Here is a 12716-nt window from a genome sequence, read left to right as displayed (position 1 = left end):
TGTTCCAAAAATAGCGCGGTAACAGTTGTAGAAAACAGTTGGAGATAAAGTTTTTTGACCAGTTGAATTCAGATTGAACACTGGCAACAAAGTTTTACAAGTCAACAGACACAATTTGTATTACACCTGTAACTCAAGCTAAATCCTTAAAAACTGAAGATGGAACCTGATTTGTTGTATTCAAACTCTTCTTTTTTCCTATTCTTGGAGTTTTATTCTCAATCCATCAGGTTCCTATATATATGTTTTTTATCAATGAACTTTACCTTCATTCTTCTGGACACATCTTTTCTGAACTGAACATTTATCAATCAGCTCAAGGTTTTGCAAAAACTTAAATATCCAAGTTAGAGAAGATGGTGGGGGAAGGAGTAGCGAAAACAGAGGCGGTAAAGTTCACAGAGGTGTGGAGGACGACATGGGAGACACCTTACATTATGCGTCTGGCTCTCTCAGCCGGTATTGGAGGACTTCTCTTTGGGTACAACACGGGAGTCATCTCAGGGGCGCTTCTCTACATAAAAGAGGATTTTGCTGATGTAGATCAAAAGACATGGCTTCAGGAGATCATTGTGAGTATGACTGCAGCTGGAGCCATTGTTGGAGCAGCTATAGGAGGATGGTACAATGATAAGTTTGGTAGGAGGATATCTGTTCTTATTGCGGATGTGCTCTTCATAATGGGTGCCATAGTGATGGTGGCTGCTCATGCACCTTGGGTCATCATCCTTGGCAGACTCTTGGTGGGTTTTGGAGTTGGTATGGCTTCCATGACCTCACCGCTTTACATATCAGAGATGTCTCCTGCAAGAATCAGAGGTGCTTTAGTCAGCACCAACGGACTTCTCATTACGGGAGGACAGTTTCTGTCTTATCTCATCAACCTGGCCTTCGTACATGTAACCAACCAACTAACTCACAAAAATATATTTTCTTCTTTTGTAACATTTGAAAAGTATTCTAACTTACTGATCACAAAATACAGACACCGGGTACATGGAGGTGGATGTTGGGAGTCTCGGCGATTCCAGCAATCATTCAGTTCTGTCTCATGCTATCGTTGCCCGAGTCTCCACGGTGGCTTTACAGAAATGATAGGAAAGCTGAGTCAAGAGACATACTCGAGAGAATATACCCTGCAGAGAAAGTTGAAGCAGAGATAGCTGCACTCAAGGAGTCTGTCTTGGCAGAGACGGCTGACGAGGATATTATCGGCCATAGCTATTCCGCTAAACTCAGAGGCGCTCTTTCGAATCCAGTTGTCCGCCATGGCCTTGCCGCAGGTGTTACCGTCCAGGTCGCCCAGCAGTTTGTGGGAATCAATACAGTCATGTACTACAGTCCCACTATTCTGCAGTTTGCAGGTTACGCGTCAAACAAGACAGCCATGGCTCTTGCTCTCATAACCTCCGGTCTCAATGCGGTAGGGTCGGTAGTAAGTATGATGTTTGTGGACCGTTACGGTAGGCGCAAGCTTATGATCGTTTCCATGTTTGGGATCATATCTTGTCTTATCAGTTTGGCTGTCGTCTTCAATGAAGCCTCAAACCAGGCTCCCAAGATCGATACAAGGGACTCGAGAAAGTTTGCTCCAAACGCTACTTGTCCTGCGTTTGCCCCTTTTACAGCCTCCCATGCTCCTCCCTCCGACTGGAACTGTATGAAATGTCTTAGATACGATTGCGGATTCTGCTCCAACTCTGCACAAGAGGTAAGGAAGTATCTTAACTCAAAACACACACAAAGACAGTACTAGCTAGATTTCAGAGATTCATGTTGGGTTCATATGTGTGTTTGTAACAGTACGCACCAGGAGCATGCGTTGTTCTGTCTGCTGATATGAAGGCATTGTGCCACTCTAAAGGCCGAACCTACTTTAAAGACGGCTGTCCCAGCAAGTTCGGGTACTTGGCCATCGTCTTCCTAGGCCTATACATCATTGTGTATGCACCAGGTATGGGCACAGTCCCATGGATTGTCAACTCTGAGATATATCCTCTTCGATACAGAGGGCTCGCGGGAGGAATAGCTGCAGTCTCAAACTGGACGTCAAATCTCATAGTGAGTGAGACGTTCCTGACGCTGACGCAAGCAGTCGGGTCATCAGGAACATTCCTTCTCTTTGCGGGGTCCTCAACAATCGGGCTGTTCTTCATCTGGCTGTTTGTGCCTGAGACGAAAGGGCTTCAGTTTGAGGAAGTGGAGAAGTTGCTAGAAGGAGGGTTTAGGCCTAGTTTGTTGCGGCCGGCGACTAAGCCCAGTGAAGTGGAAATGCCTTAAGCAGTTGTGGCTGCAAAGCAAAGCAAAAACAAACAACAACATAGAAATTTTTTTAAGTTTGTCATTTGATATTGTTTTCGGTCTGCTGATTAAAGCTGCAGACTCGGAATGGTCCAATGAGAGACAGACCTGTATATAGTTTGATTTACATAGATCACATTACCAACCTCACTCTCTTCTTTCACAAGCTTTTGTCATACTTTTTGTTTGATTTAAAAGTCCATATATGTTTTTCTCTTATCAATGAAAGATCCTTAATTCAGTTAAGTTAGTTTTGTACCTTTAGATCTACCCGCCTGTTCAATTTCCTCACAAGGGATAGATAGAGCCTCTAGTGGATACAAAGTAGAAACATTTTTACCTATTTTGCGAGCAAAAGAGGTCACAAGTCAGCATTTTTGCAGCATATCAGAACTCATAAAGTCTGTAAAAAAGTGGTAACCTTTTAATTGGTTCTTCATCCAAAGAAGGCTCCTTTCCCATCGTGTCTTTGAACACGAGGCTGTTAATCATTAGAAAAAATTAAAGTAAAATTGAGAAACATATAGCAATACTAATAATGCACAGGGCATACGCAGCAGCATCTATATAGGAAGGGGAATGTTGTAAATGGGACAGTTAAATGGCATGAGTATTTACAGAGATACATTCAACTAAAACCACAATTTTCTATAGAAACAAACCCATGATGATTCTTAAACAAACAATCAAATAAGCTAAACAAAGCCCATAAACATCTGAGGATAAAAGCAAAATGTCATTACGGAGAGAGAGATGTGAAAGAATTGATCAAGAAGAATCTTCACCTACAGAACGGAAAGAAACAAAATTGAGTAAAACCAGTGTCCGCCATGTTCGACGTTTGAGGAGGAGGATGACGAAGATACACAATAATTTATAATTGGGGCGTTTCTCAATTCTGAGAAGAAACTAGGAAGAAAATGAAAAAGTTAAAAAGTTTATTAACAAGTCCAAAATCAAAGGGATATAAATTCTCTAATAAATAAATAAAAAAGTAAACCCTTCCGGCGGAGAAGGGAGAGAGAGAGAGAGGGAGAGATCGAATGGGGAATTACTACTCACTCACCAATGTGGAGGTGGTAAACCCTACCGCAAACCCAAAAAAGACGATCCCCAATGATTTTGATTTCTTCGTCCTAAGTACTAAGTACTACTCACTCACCAATGTGGAGGTGGTGTTGGTGCTAAGCATAGATTTGATTTCACTAGCAAGTTCTGGATCCCATGGAAGTCCTCAGAGGCTTTACTAGTGGTCTTGCTTTCATTCTTGTTTGATTACTGACAGCTTTAGGAGATTTTACTAAATTCATCATTAATGTATAAAGATGATCTAATAATAACTTCCATCCCAGCCAACAACATACATCTTTGTTACCTTGTCGATGATTAAATGGTCATTGTATTATTACTCCTTCTTCTTCTTCTTTACTCAAGAGATTCACTGTTTTGATTCTGTAGCTTGTGTACCTCTACGCTTGCTTTGTTCGTTTACAATCTATTAAGAGGAAACTACCTTGTTCATTCATACAATAATTGGATGATATTAAACTAGTCTAGTCAATACCAAAAAGTTCAATGGTGGCTTTTAACATGTATTGACCTTTTTCTCTTTTTCTTACCGTTCTCTGAATAGTATCTATAAACTCGATTTTATTATTATGTAACATCTGACTCGGTCCATCTCCTCATTGTCATCTACTGGCTCTTATTTTATTTGCACCAACCTTTTTGTTATGGTTGTTTTTTTTAAGTTCCTTCATATACAACAAGATTGTGGGTCAATCGTGCAATGATGGGACTTTGTCTCAATAAAATAGTGTGTACAAACAAATTGAATCCTTTTTTTCGAATACATACAAAAACAACATACATTCCCTTCTTCAATTATCAAAGCCTCCATGTCTGATCAACCCTTAACCTCAATAAATATAAAATAATAATATATAGTCCATACATATATATATATATATATATATATACAGCTCTGCCATCATCTGACTGACAAATGAAGGAGACGATGATGCGGCGGCGCACCCTCATGTTCTGCGAGCAACTCTCACTTCCATCGGTATGTTTTTTATATTTGTTCATACAGCTTGCTAAGTTGCTATATACGTTTCTCTTATCTTTCTTTCTTAGTTTTCTATCAATCATATCATTTCATTTCATGCATCTTCTTTTCAAGTTTCCTAGTTGTCTTCTTGTTCTTCTTAAATTGAAAGATAATAAGTAAGGAAACAGTTGGTTGCATTAATCTCTGCAAATTGTGTTTGATGAAAAACCATATCTTTGTTGACTTCTTGTTCGATCATCCATTAGTAATACTTTTCTCAAAATTTCGTCCCAAATCAGTTTCAAGTGATAGTGATATACGCAGATGTGGGATGTGTCCGTTGTCAAGACAGAGTCTCTCAGATTATTTCCAAGATGACCGGTGAGCTCTCTACGTACTTACTACCACCGAAGATGTTTTCATAATTTAGCTACTTGCTCTTTCAATATATCTTTGAATTATATATATGCTTTAATTATAAGAATTTCGTGGCTGCTACCTTCTGTTTCGCATCCTCCTTTTCACCCTTCTTAAGAAGTAAGAAAACCATCTACGATCTTTTGTTTAAAATCCTATCTGTCTTAATCATTTGACCAACGTAATAACGTATGTATTTGACCATTGAAAATAAAATGGGATTTGGCAGGAATCGACGAATACGTGGTTGATTTGAAGAAGAAGATGGTCATGGCACGAGGTGACTTCAGGCCACGTTTGGTTTCTCTTTCTTCTCATCAACAACAAGTCAAGGACGTTGTCTCTCAAACTACTCCTCAAAACGCCAAACGCCTTTTTCGACCTATAAACCTCTTCTTTCGCTCCATTTTCTCTCTTTGTTTGCGTCCAAGTTATAAAGTTCTCTAACTTGCTACAAAATGCATTACACTGATTTATAGAAGTACAAAAAGTACCCAAATATCCTGAGTTTTGTGTGATATCATAAAATTCACGCGACAACAAATCATATGTAGTAGAAAAATGATACCCAAATAACAACTACACGATTAAATCAAAGATTATGGCAAACAAGAATGCTTAATTTATTGAGAAAGAAATGAATGTAAAATTTGAGGTTAGATTACAAATCCCCGTAAGAAGTCTTTTTTATATTAATAAAAACAACAAAGTGGAGACTGGAGAGTACCGTTCATACTCACTGGCCTTCTTGTGGTATACTCAGCTCATCATAGTCGCCAACTGATACCTCAAATGTCTGAGAATGCCACGTATAGGCAATGTATAACTCCTTAGGTTGGCCCGGACAGGGATCGCAGAAACCCATGATCCCTGATTTCTTCACTCCCTCATGGAGCTTGAGCTGCCCTGAGTCACTCACAAGGAAGTTCATGGGCACTGTCACATCAATGACTCCTGAATCCACTCCTTCCACTCCTTCGTGTCTTCTCTCTATCGCTTTTGGGTCACCATACAACGCTTTCGTTACTATTAGCCCATCTGTTTCAACTTGCCGGTTTCTCTTCCTTGTGGCTACGGTTTGCAGCAATTGCTGGGCCTTCTCAGCCGCTGCCCTTGCTGCCCCGACCTAAAACCCCACAATTTCAATATATAAAAATTCATAATAAGATCAAAATGAATCTTGCTTGGCTGCCAAACTCGTAAGTAACAATCACCTGGCCCCAAGTTTTCTCCATATTCTCCAAGGCCTTTTGTTTCTCCCTTTTACTCAAATATGGCTTCACCACAAATTTCTGTGTGGAACAGTGAAAAATGTTTAATCAGACAAACACCATATATAACAAGAGAGCAAAAGTTAATTTTACTCATAGGGTCCAATCACTCACCTTTAACAAAAAGTAAAGAGATGTTGGAATAATGAATGCTCCAGTTGCAAATACTGGAGCTAAATGAGAGGAGAGCAGAATCTGCACGTTTTAAAGATAATCATCATAGATATGTCAAGGTGTCAAAAGTGAAAGACTTCCTCAGAATAACATGGATGTCGGTTTTTGTACACAATAGAGATGAGTTTACGGTTAAGGAGAGTTAAGGATGGTTCTGTACATTCAATCCCTAGGCTTTTTGGATTGTTCTGTTGGTTTGTAGATTTTTAATATATTCTACTCCAGAGATTAAAACACACTCTGTTCTAATCTTATCTGAGGAACAGCAGAGATACCACCACAAGAAAAATAAAAGGAAGAAATTATCACTTACGGGAACGATCAGCTTTTGACTTCCGCGGTGTAGCTCTAGTTTCCAAAAAATACCCTACAACAAAAGTGTAAGAGTACCAGAAATAAGCAGATTGCATAATAGCTAGATGGCTCTAAAGGTTTAAAGAATAGTTACCTTGATTCCTATTGTATACATCATTCTTACGGTACTGAACTCGGAAATCTTCCTTCCGCCACCAACTTCAATCTCAAGAGCATTGCTGAAAAAGTTACGGTACTGAACATTAATTTTTCCACACATGTAAAGACATTTTTAAAGAGGATTTCAATACTCCTGCATATCATACATTAGGTTGCTCAGGATCATGTGTCAGTAAAACATACCTTCCAATTCTACCTACAATGCGACCGTGAGATTTGGATGAAATTTTACGAGTATAACGTGCTGATGCTCCAAGTCCACCAGATTCAATCTAGTAAAAGCAAGATTATACTAAAGAAAGTAAGAGAGATGGTCGAGGTGGAACAGTTGGAATACAAGTTGGCAGTCAGCGTACCTTAAAGTCACCAGCAGCAGATATATTCTCATCTCTCTTCTTCCATCCGACTGTAATTGCTGATTGCATACCCAGTGCCAATTCAATCTGGAGGAAACAAAATACATGAAAGTAGAGTAAACTGCTATCTCGCCCTTTAACAAAGTCAAATCAAAACCATAACAGAGTGAACAACATACATTTCCGCTTGAAGTTTCTGAAAGCTGACGAGTCCACGTGTTTGTAAGATTAATGGAACCATCACTCAAAGACTTCGAGATATTGATAGTCGCAGTTGAATGTATGGTTAACTGACTGCCCCGACAAGAAACCCATATAGTCATATAAACCGTTAAAGATGCTCAGAAAATAAATTTAACAGGAAAACTCATGAGCCTACCGTGTTGTCTGCATTCCAATAAGCGACTGCAAACCCGTTGAAGCGACAAACTCAATGGATGACACTGGAGAAAACTGACGTCTCAGAATAGCAGTAGCAATTCCACCACCAGACTTTTCATTGGCCGCCAAATTTCCACCAATGGCAATAGCATCATCTTTTGAAAACTGAGACTGCACTTGACTAGCCATAACCATTCTGACAGTTACCGATGCAATCACAAAAATAAAGAAAAACGAATCAAAAACCAAAATTTACCTCAAATGAAACAAAGTAGTCAAGACTAGAGTTGAGCACACATAATAATTCATACACACAGCTACATAATATACGAGAAAGAGATCATATAAGTTCTCAAAAACTATTAGCTATACAAAAATCCAGACTAGTAAGTCTCTCCCAAATCAAGAACCATGCTACCACCAAAAAAGACATAAAAAACTTGAAAATAAACAGAATAAGTACCCTCTCATGATGCCATCACCGCCTAAAAAATGTGGGACAGACAAATTGAAGATGATTGAACCAGTGGGTTGAAAATGTGCCATCTTCTTAGCTTCCTCGTTTCTTCTCTTAATCCTTTCAAGCTCCTCTCTGATCTCGTCAGGTTTACTCAGCCTTGGACCAAGCTCTAATCCTGAAGTCAAGCCTTCCATACCATATAGATCATATATTAGCCTCTTAGTCTCGTCCGACAATATCTCATATGCTTCACATATGCGTTGGAAGTTCTCTGTAGCCGCATCTTTCATCTAAACACAAAATCTGAAATCAGCCCACTAAGTAAAGCTAATTCCTTTATCTTAAATTAGCCAAATTGATAACAAAACCAAGAACATCAGAATCGAATTAGAAACTGACAAATTTTGATTGAAGCAAACCTGAGGGGATTGGATCTTGTCAGGGTGATAAACTTGAGCCCACTGACGATAAGCTTTCCTGATTTCTTCGTCGGAGGCCTCAGGTGACAAATTCAGGAGTGCGTAGAGCTCTCTGTTGGGTGGCCCGGTCGGTGCTGCTTCCCCGCCCATCATTACGGTACGATTCAATCGCTTCGGTGAATGAATATAATTAAGGGAAGGGATATAATAAGAAGAGATGTTTCCGGCGCCGGAGGGTTTTAGTGGGTTTTTTTGCGGCGGATGAGGTTTTTGACACCGCTGCTGCTCTCTCTCTCTCGGCTTAAGCTCGCTTTGACTCTTTGACCCCCTTGCTTGAATCCCAAGTCCATTCTTCTTTTCTTTTTCCACCCCTAATATTTCTTTAAATTTTAGTTTTGACACCTTAATTTATGAATTGTTCAATTCTACCCCATTTTCCTATGTTAATGGGCCGCATCAAATGTCCAGAAGGCTTTGGCTAAAGCTACAAATTTAATCTTGACCCACAAACAAAACAATCGGTTTCAAAGAGATGACAAATTAACAAGACTGTGATTAGGAAAAGGTGCATCTGGCGGACATGATTGTAAGAGTTTAATCAAGTACAAGTCAACAGAATAAAGAGACACTTGGGGTATCCGTTAGCATCTCGGAGACCATTTCATCGAAGACAACAATATGGACCGACGCGGTTTCAACAACACAAAGAAGAGGAACCGTGTCATGTCACATTGTTCGTAAATCAATCAACGTTACTCTTCCATTTCCTTTCTCTTTCCCTTTAATCTACTTTTCCCCCTTTTTTCTTGTGTTTGCTAAAGAATTTTCCGCCAATATAATAGACTTAATCTTGTGCTATATTCACTACAAGAAAAGTTCACATTGATAGCAGTAGATTATAGCTCATTTTCTCTAACTGCTATGAAAAATAAATTTTTTTTTAATTACTATACAATAGCATTAGAAAGACGCTAAGATAAAAATTCATTAAGTGAGAACCTAAAATCGTTTGTTCCACCACTACTTTGATGAAAATTTTCGTTTAAGCGCATTTCAGATCCAATTTTTTTTTGTGTCAATAGAACCAAAAAAGATTGTTTTTGTTTTTTATATCAAAGTGCCAAGTTTACAGCAAAAATAAAACCTTATCTCTTCTCTGTACGACGAGACGAACAAAACATCAAAAAAAAATTTCTTCCCCCAAATTGAAATCTAGGTCTTTTGAGTCCACCATAGACTCCACCGTGAAGCTCGTCGGCGGCCTCATTTCGCGTCCATTCCGATTTCATATCTCGGCGAAAAAGTGATTAACACGAATCGTTATGTCTCCCTCTACCTCAATTTTTATTTGCTTCCTTCTCTTATTATCTTTCTCTATCTAGATCCAAGTTTGCGAGATTTCAAGCTACCTTAACAACAAATTCCTCCATTTTTTCAAATTTCTTTCAACTATTTAAGCTCCAGGTTCTTATTTATATGATTTTTCTTGTTTCTTCTTCTCTGTGATTTGTTCCTTTTTGTGTTTAGATGAACGATTAGATCTCGAGTCTGATTTAGTCTCTTTGCGATGGATATGGTTCGGATTCGGTTTCAAAGTTTTAGTATTTTGATTGCTTGTAAATCAATAGGTGGGTTAAGCTTTTGATTGTTCAACATTTCTCTTTATTATATGTTTTTCTGGAGAGGTCGATATATTGAATTGTATCTATGATATTGGATGACATATATGATATGCTTATTTCTCTCATGACATCGAATTAAATTCATAAGCTTGTTATTTTTTTCTTGTTTTAGTGCACAACGCTTGCATGATTTGGGTGATAAGTCGATTCAACAATAGTTTTGTGTACAGAGGTATTGTAGATTGTTTCTCGAGGACATACAGAGAATGTGGATTATATAACTATGGTTTTTGTTTACTTGTTCTTATTTAGGTCAATGGAGATGGAAAGTATGAGCGGATAAGTGGAACAAGCCTTTGGTGGAGGCACAGTTTTAGGTCCTCAAAAGCTTTTAAGAAAACGTAAGAGATGAATTTTCCGTTAACTCTATTCATGTTTGTAGTTTCCTCCTTGCCTGAGTAACTATTAATCTCTTAATTTCAGTTTTGATGAATTGCTTTGAGTTAAGTCAACATGGAAATAAGACAGAGTTTTTGACATGCTTGTGGTGGGGATATCTACGGTGGAACAAATTCTTTAAAGGTAATTGATTAATTTTGGTTTGCTAAAGTTATAGATTTGATTCATATATGTAAATTTCAAACCTTCTATTTTCATTATCTTTTTTTTGGTAGATTGGTCTCTCCTCTACAAGTATCACTTCGAGCTTTGGGAAAGCAATTTTCTGAATCATTTGTTTGGATTGCTAAGTGTAATGAGTTGTTTCATTCGTTAGGATCAAGATGGAGCACAGTTCAGAGGATACCTCAAGGAGAAGGTCTTACCTCCTGTTGAGCAAGTACTACCTTTTCCATTCTCACAATTGGTTTGATGCAGTTTTTGATAACAACAATCACGGAGATAAAAATTCTAAAGCTGCATCATGAGAATGTTATTCAGCTGAAAGACATTTGGTTCCTTTTTAGCTTGTTTCAAAACTTTGATGTTTTTACATGTTTTTTTTCTCCGTTATGGATCTATCTGCATTTTCTTACTGTGTATTGACAACAATCAGATATATCTAGACTTGAAGCCAAAGCACAACTCCAGCATAAGGATAGGGAAATTGCAGCTCAAATTTCAGGTAAGATGTTTTTTGCTTAGGCTTTTGATTGACATTAGATTGTTTTCTCTTCCTACGAGAAGCCAAACGAAGCCTTATGATCTTAGCAAAGCAACGATGCGCACAGCTGGAAGAAGAAAATAAGGTTTGAGGGAGAACCGTAGTGGTGGGAACAGCCAAATGGATGATGATGATTTGGTATTAATTCCTTATACTCTTTATTGTTCCTTAAAGGTTAACAATTTTCATGTTTATTTCTGATATTGAATTGTGTCTCGTATATTTTCGCTCATGTATAGGTAAGACTTACAATTTATGGTTTATTTATCTCTATGTGATTGATATGTGCTTATAGGGTTAATGGCATATTGTGGCTTCTCACGATTCTTTTGTTTCATATGAGCAGATACATATGGAGAGGATAACTAACATGTCTTTTTCATATATTCAAAGTGAACTAGTAGCTGTTCATTGGACTGTTTCAAGAAAGGCTGAGTGAGCAGCTAAAAGAGAGTCTTTGCTACAAGTAAGAAAGGCTTGGATGGGTTACATGTACATGTCAAATAGTGTTTTTATTTTATTTTTAATGTTAGTTTTATTTTGTTTAAGACTTGGTGACACTTTGTTATGTAAGACTTATTTTGGTTAATGTAATTTATGTTATGTATGTTGATTATTTTATGAAATGTAAAAATATAAATATATTTAAACAAATTTTGAAAAAAAAAATTATAATAATAAATAAAACAGCATGAATTTTGTGATCCAATAAAATATATTATAGCATTTGATTAGTGCTATGATATAATTACGGTAAAAACTCCTAACATAGCGTGTAAAATGACTTATAACATTATCTTTAAAAATTTGAAAAGCAGGATAACATAACATTTCTGTACTGCTATGGTATAATACTATACCATAGCATACGAATTATGCGCTATCATATGTGAGGTACCTACAATAACAGTGGCCTAATATAGCGTTTGTAAAAGAGCTATGAATTACATATTATAGCGTTTCTCTCGTGCTAACAATGTACAGATTTGTTGTAGTGATTACAAGTAATATCCATGTGTACTTAACTACTTATAAATATACAAGATGGAATGGTTATTGTGTGTTTATAAGTCACAACCTAAAAAGTACAATAGATTTTTTCATGGTAACTATCGCAAGATAGATGGAAATGATCGAACAAGCAAATGCAAAGTGCCAAAATAAAACAAAAAACAAATACTCCCTCTATATCACAATACATGGCTTTTTATAATTTTTATAAATAATAATGAAAATATGTTATTATAAATAATAATATACTTTTTTAATATTTTACAAATTTCGAAAAGTATACATTGGTTAATAATTATGAAAATATGTTATTTAAATAATAATGCATTTATTGCTAAACATTAAGTATTTTTCTTAATTTATGTAAAAGTCTCATAAAATCATATATTCTGATACGGAGGGAATATATAGAATGACGATAACTGTTCATATGGTAAGTGCATTTTACTTTGTATATTGGTAAGTAATTGTGAGTCCATTTTTCCACTATATACGATCGTGTTTACTGTATACCGTCATTGTCTTAGGGTGTGTAGAGTCTTGACAACATTTCTATTCTATAGGAGAAAGATCAGTAGGAACATTTTTATTCCCATTTCTCTATTCTTTGTCCAA

The 12716-nt window shown here is 37.2% G+C and overlaps 3 protein-coding genes and 2 long non-coding RNA genes across 11 annotated transcripts; 3 read left to right on the top strand and 2 right to left on the bottom strand.

The window, feature by feature from the left end:
* Positions 1–170: 170 nt before the first annotated feature.
* On the bottom strand, positions 171–3586 carry LOC104781984 (uncharacterized). Its single transcript, XR_766966.3, has 6 exons — positions 3087–3586; positions 2723–2782; positions 2561–2641; positions 1811–2290; positions 970–1700; positions 171–804 (listed from the first exon to the last, which is right to left on the bottom strand). It is a non-coding gene; the product is annotated as an uncharacterized LOC104781984 (long non-coding RNA).
* On the top strand, positions 357–2280 carry LOC104781983 (putative inositol transporter 3). The gene is made up of 3 exons (XM_010506792.2): positions 357–899; positions 986–1711; positions 1804–2280. The coding sequence occupies exons 1-3, from the start codon at positions 357–359 to the stop codon at positions 2278–2280; spliced, it is 1746 nt and encodes a 581-aa protein (XP_010505094.2).
* Positions 3587–4156: 570 nt separating the features above from the next.
* LOC104781981 (uncharacterized) lies at positions 4157–5270 on the top strand. Of its 2 annotated transcripts, none has more exons than XM_010506791.2 (3): positions 4157–4369; positions 4654–4735; positions 5001–5270. In XM_010506791.2, exons 1-3 carry the CDS (start codon positions 4307–4309, stop codon positions 5216–5218), a joined length of 363 nt encoding a protein of 120 aa, XP_010505093.1. In that variant the 5' UTR covers positions 4157–4306; the 3' UTR covers positions 5219–5270. The 2 variants fall into 2 exon arrangements, 1 of the variants encoding a protein (XP_010505093.1); XR_015597216.1 differs by having other exon boundaries at positions 4232–4369; positions 4679–4735; positions 5001–5082.
* A 100-nt stretch (positions 5271–5370) lies between these two features.
* Positions 5371–8628, bottom strand: LOC104781980 (chaperone protein dnaJ 13). Its single transcript, XM_010506790.3, has 11 exons — positions 8307–8628; positions 7891–8177; positions 7426–7623; positions 7226–7340; positions 7047–7133; positions 6874–6962; positions 6665–6749; positions 6530–6583; positions 6157–6237; positions 5986–6063; positions 5371–5897 (listed from the first exon to the last, which is right to left on the bottom strand). Exons 1-11 carry the CDS (start codon positions 8457–8459, stop codon positions 5508–5510), a joined length of 1617 nt encoding a protein of 538 aa, XP_010505092.1. The 5' UTR covers positions 8460–8628; the 3' UTR covers positions 5371–5507.
* A 1445-nt stretch (positions 8629–10073) lies between these two features.
* LOC147946244 (uncharacterized) lies at positions 10074–11706 on the top strand. 6 transcript variants are annotated; one of them, XR_015597212.1, is made up of 6 exons: positions 10076–10160; positions 10241–10329; positions 10412–10510; positions 10603–10745; positions 10983–11228; positions 11437–11706. It is a non-coding gene; the product is annotated as an uncharacterized LOC147946244 (long non-coding RNA). The 6 variants fall into 6 exon arrangements; XR_015597211.1 differs by having other exon boundaries at positions 10603–10766; XR_015597215.1 differs by having other exon boundaries at positions 10077–10160; positions 10704–10745.
* Positions 11707–12716: the final 1010 nt, after the last annotated feature.

Source organism: Camelina sativa, chromosome 4 (assembly GCF_030686135.1).
Source record: "Camelina sativa cultivar CO46 ecotype springtype chromosome 4, ASM3068613v1".
NCBI classification, from domain to species: domain Eukaryota; kingdom Viridiplantae; phylum Streptophyta; class Magnoliopsida; order Brassicales; family Brassicaceae; genus Camelina; species Camelina sativa.
This window is presented reverse-complemented; position numbering and strand designations above follow the sequence as displayed.

Excerpts from the sequence above, each read along its gene's own strand:
- LOC104781981 (XM_010506791.2), top strand. The coding sequence starts at position 4,307 with ATGAAGGAGACGATGATGCGGCGGCGCACCCTCATGTTCTGCGAGCAA. Across the intron at positions 4,370-4,653 it reads AGCAACTCTCACTTCCATCG|TTTCAAGTGATAGTGATATA; the intron begins GTATGTTTTTTA and ends GTCCCAAATCAG. Across the intron at positions 4,736-5,000 it reads GATTATTTCCAAGATGACCG|GAATCGACGAATACGTGGTT; the intron begins GTGAGCTCTCTA and ends GGGATTTGGCAG.
- LOC104781980 (XM_010506790.3), bottom strand. The coding sequence starts at position 8,459 with ATGATGGGCGGGGAAGCAGCACCGACCGGGCCACCCAACAGAGAGCTC. Across the intron at positions 8,178-8,306 it reads ACAAGATCCAATCCCCTCAG|ATGAAAGATGCGGCTACAGA; the intron begins GTTTGCTTCAAT and ends TTTTGTGTTTAG. Across the intron at positions 6,750-6,873 it reads ATTGTAGGTAGAATTGGAAG|CAATGCTCTTGAGATTGAAG; the intron begins GTATGTTTTACT and ends TAACTTTTTCAG.
- LOC104781983 (XM_010506792.2), top strand. The coding sequence starts at position 357 with ATGGTGGGGGAAGGAGTAGCGAAAACAGAGGCGGTAAAGTTCACAGAG. Across the intron at positions 900-985 it reads TCAACCTGGCCTTCGTACAT|ACACCGGGTACATGGAGGTG; the intron begins GTAACCAACCAA and ends CACAAAATACAG. Across the intron at positions 1,712-1,803 it reads GCTCCAACTCTGCACAAGAG|TACGCACCAGGAGCATGCGT; the intron begins GTAAGGAAGTAT and ends TGTTTGTAACAG.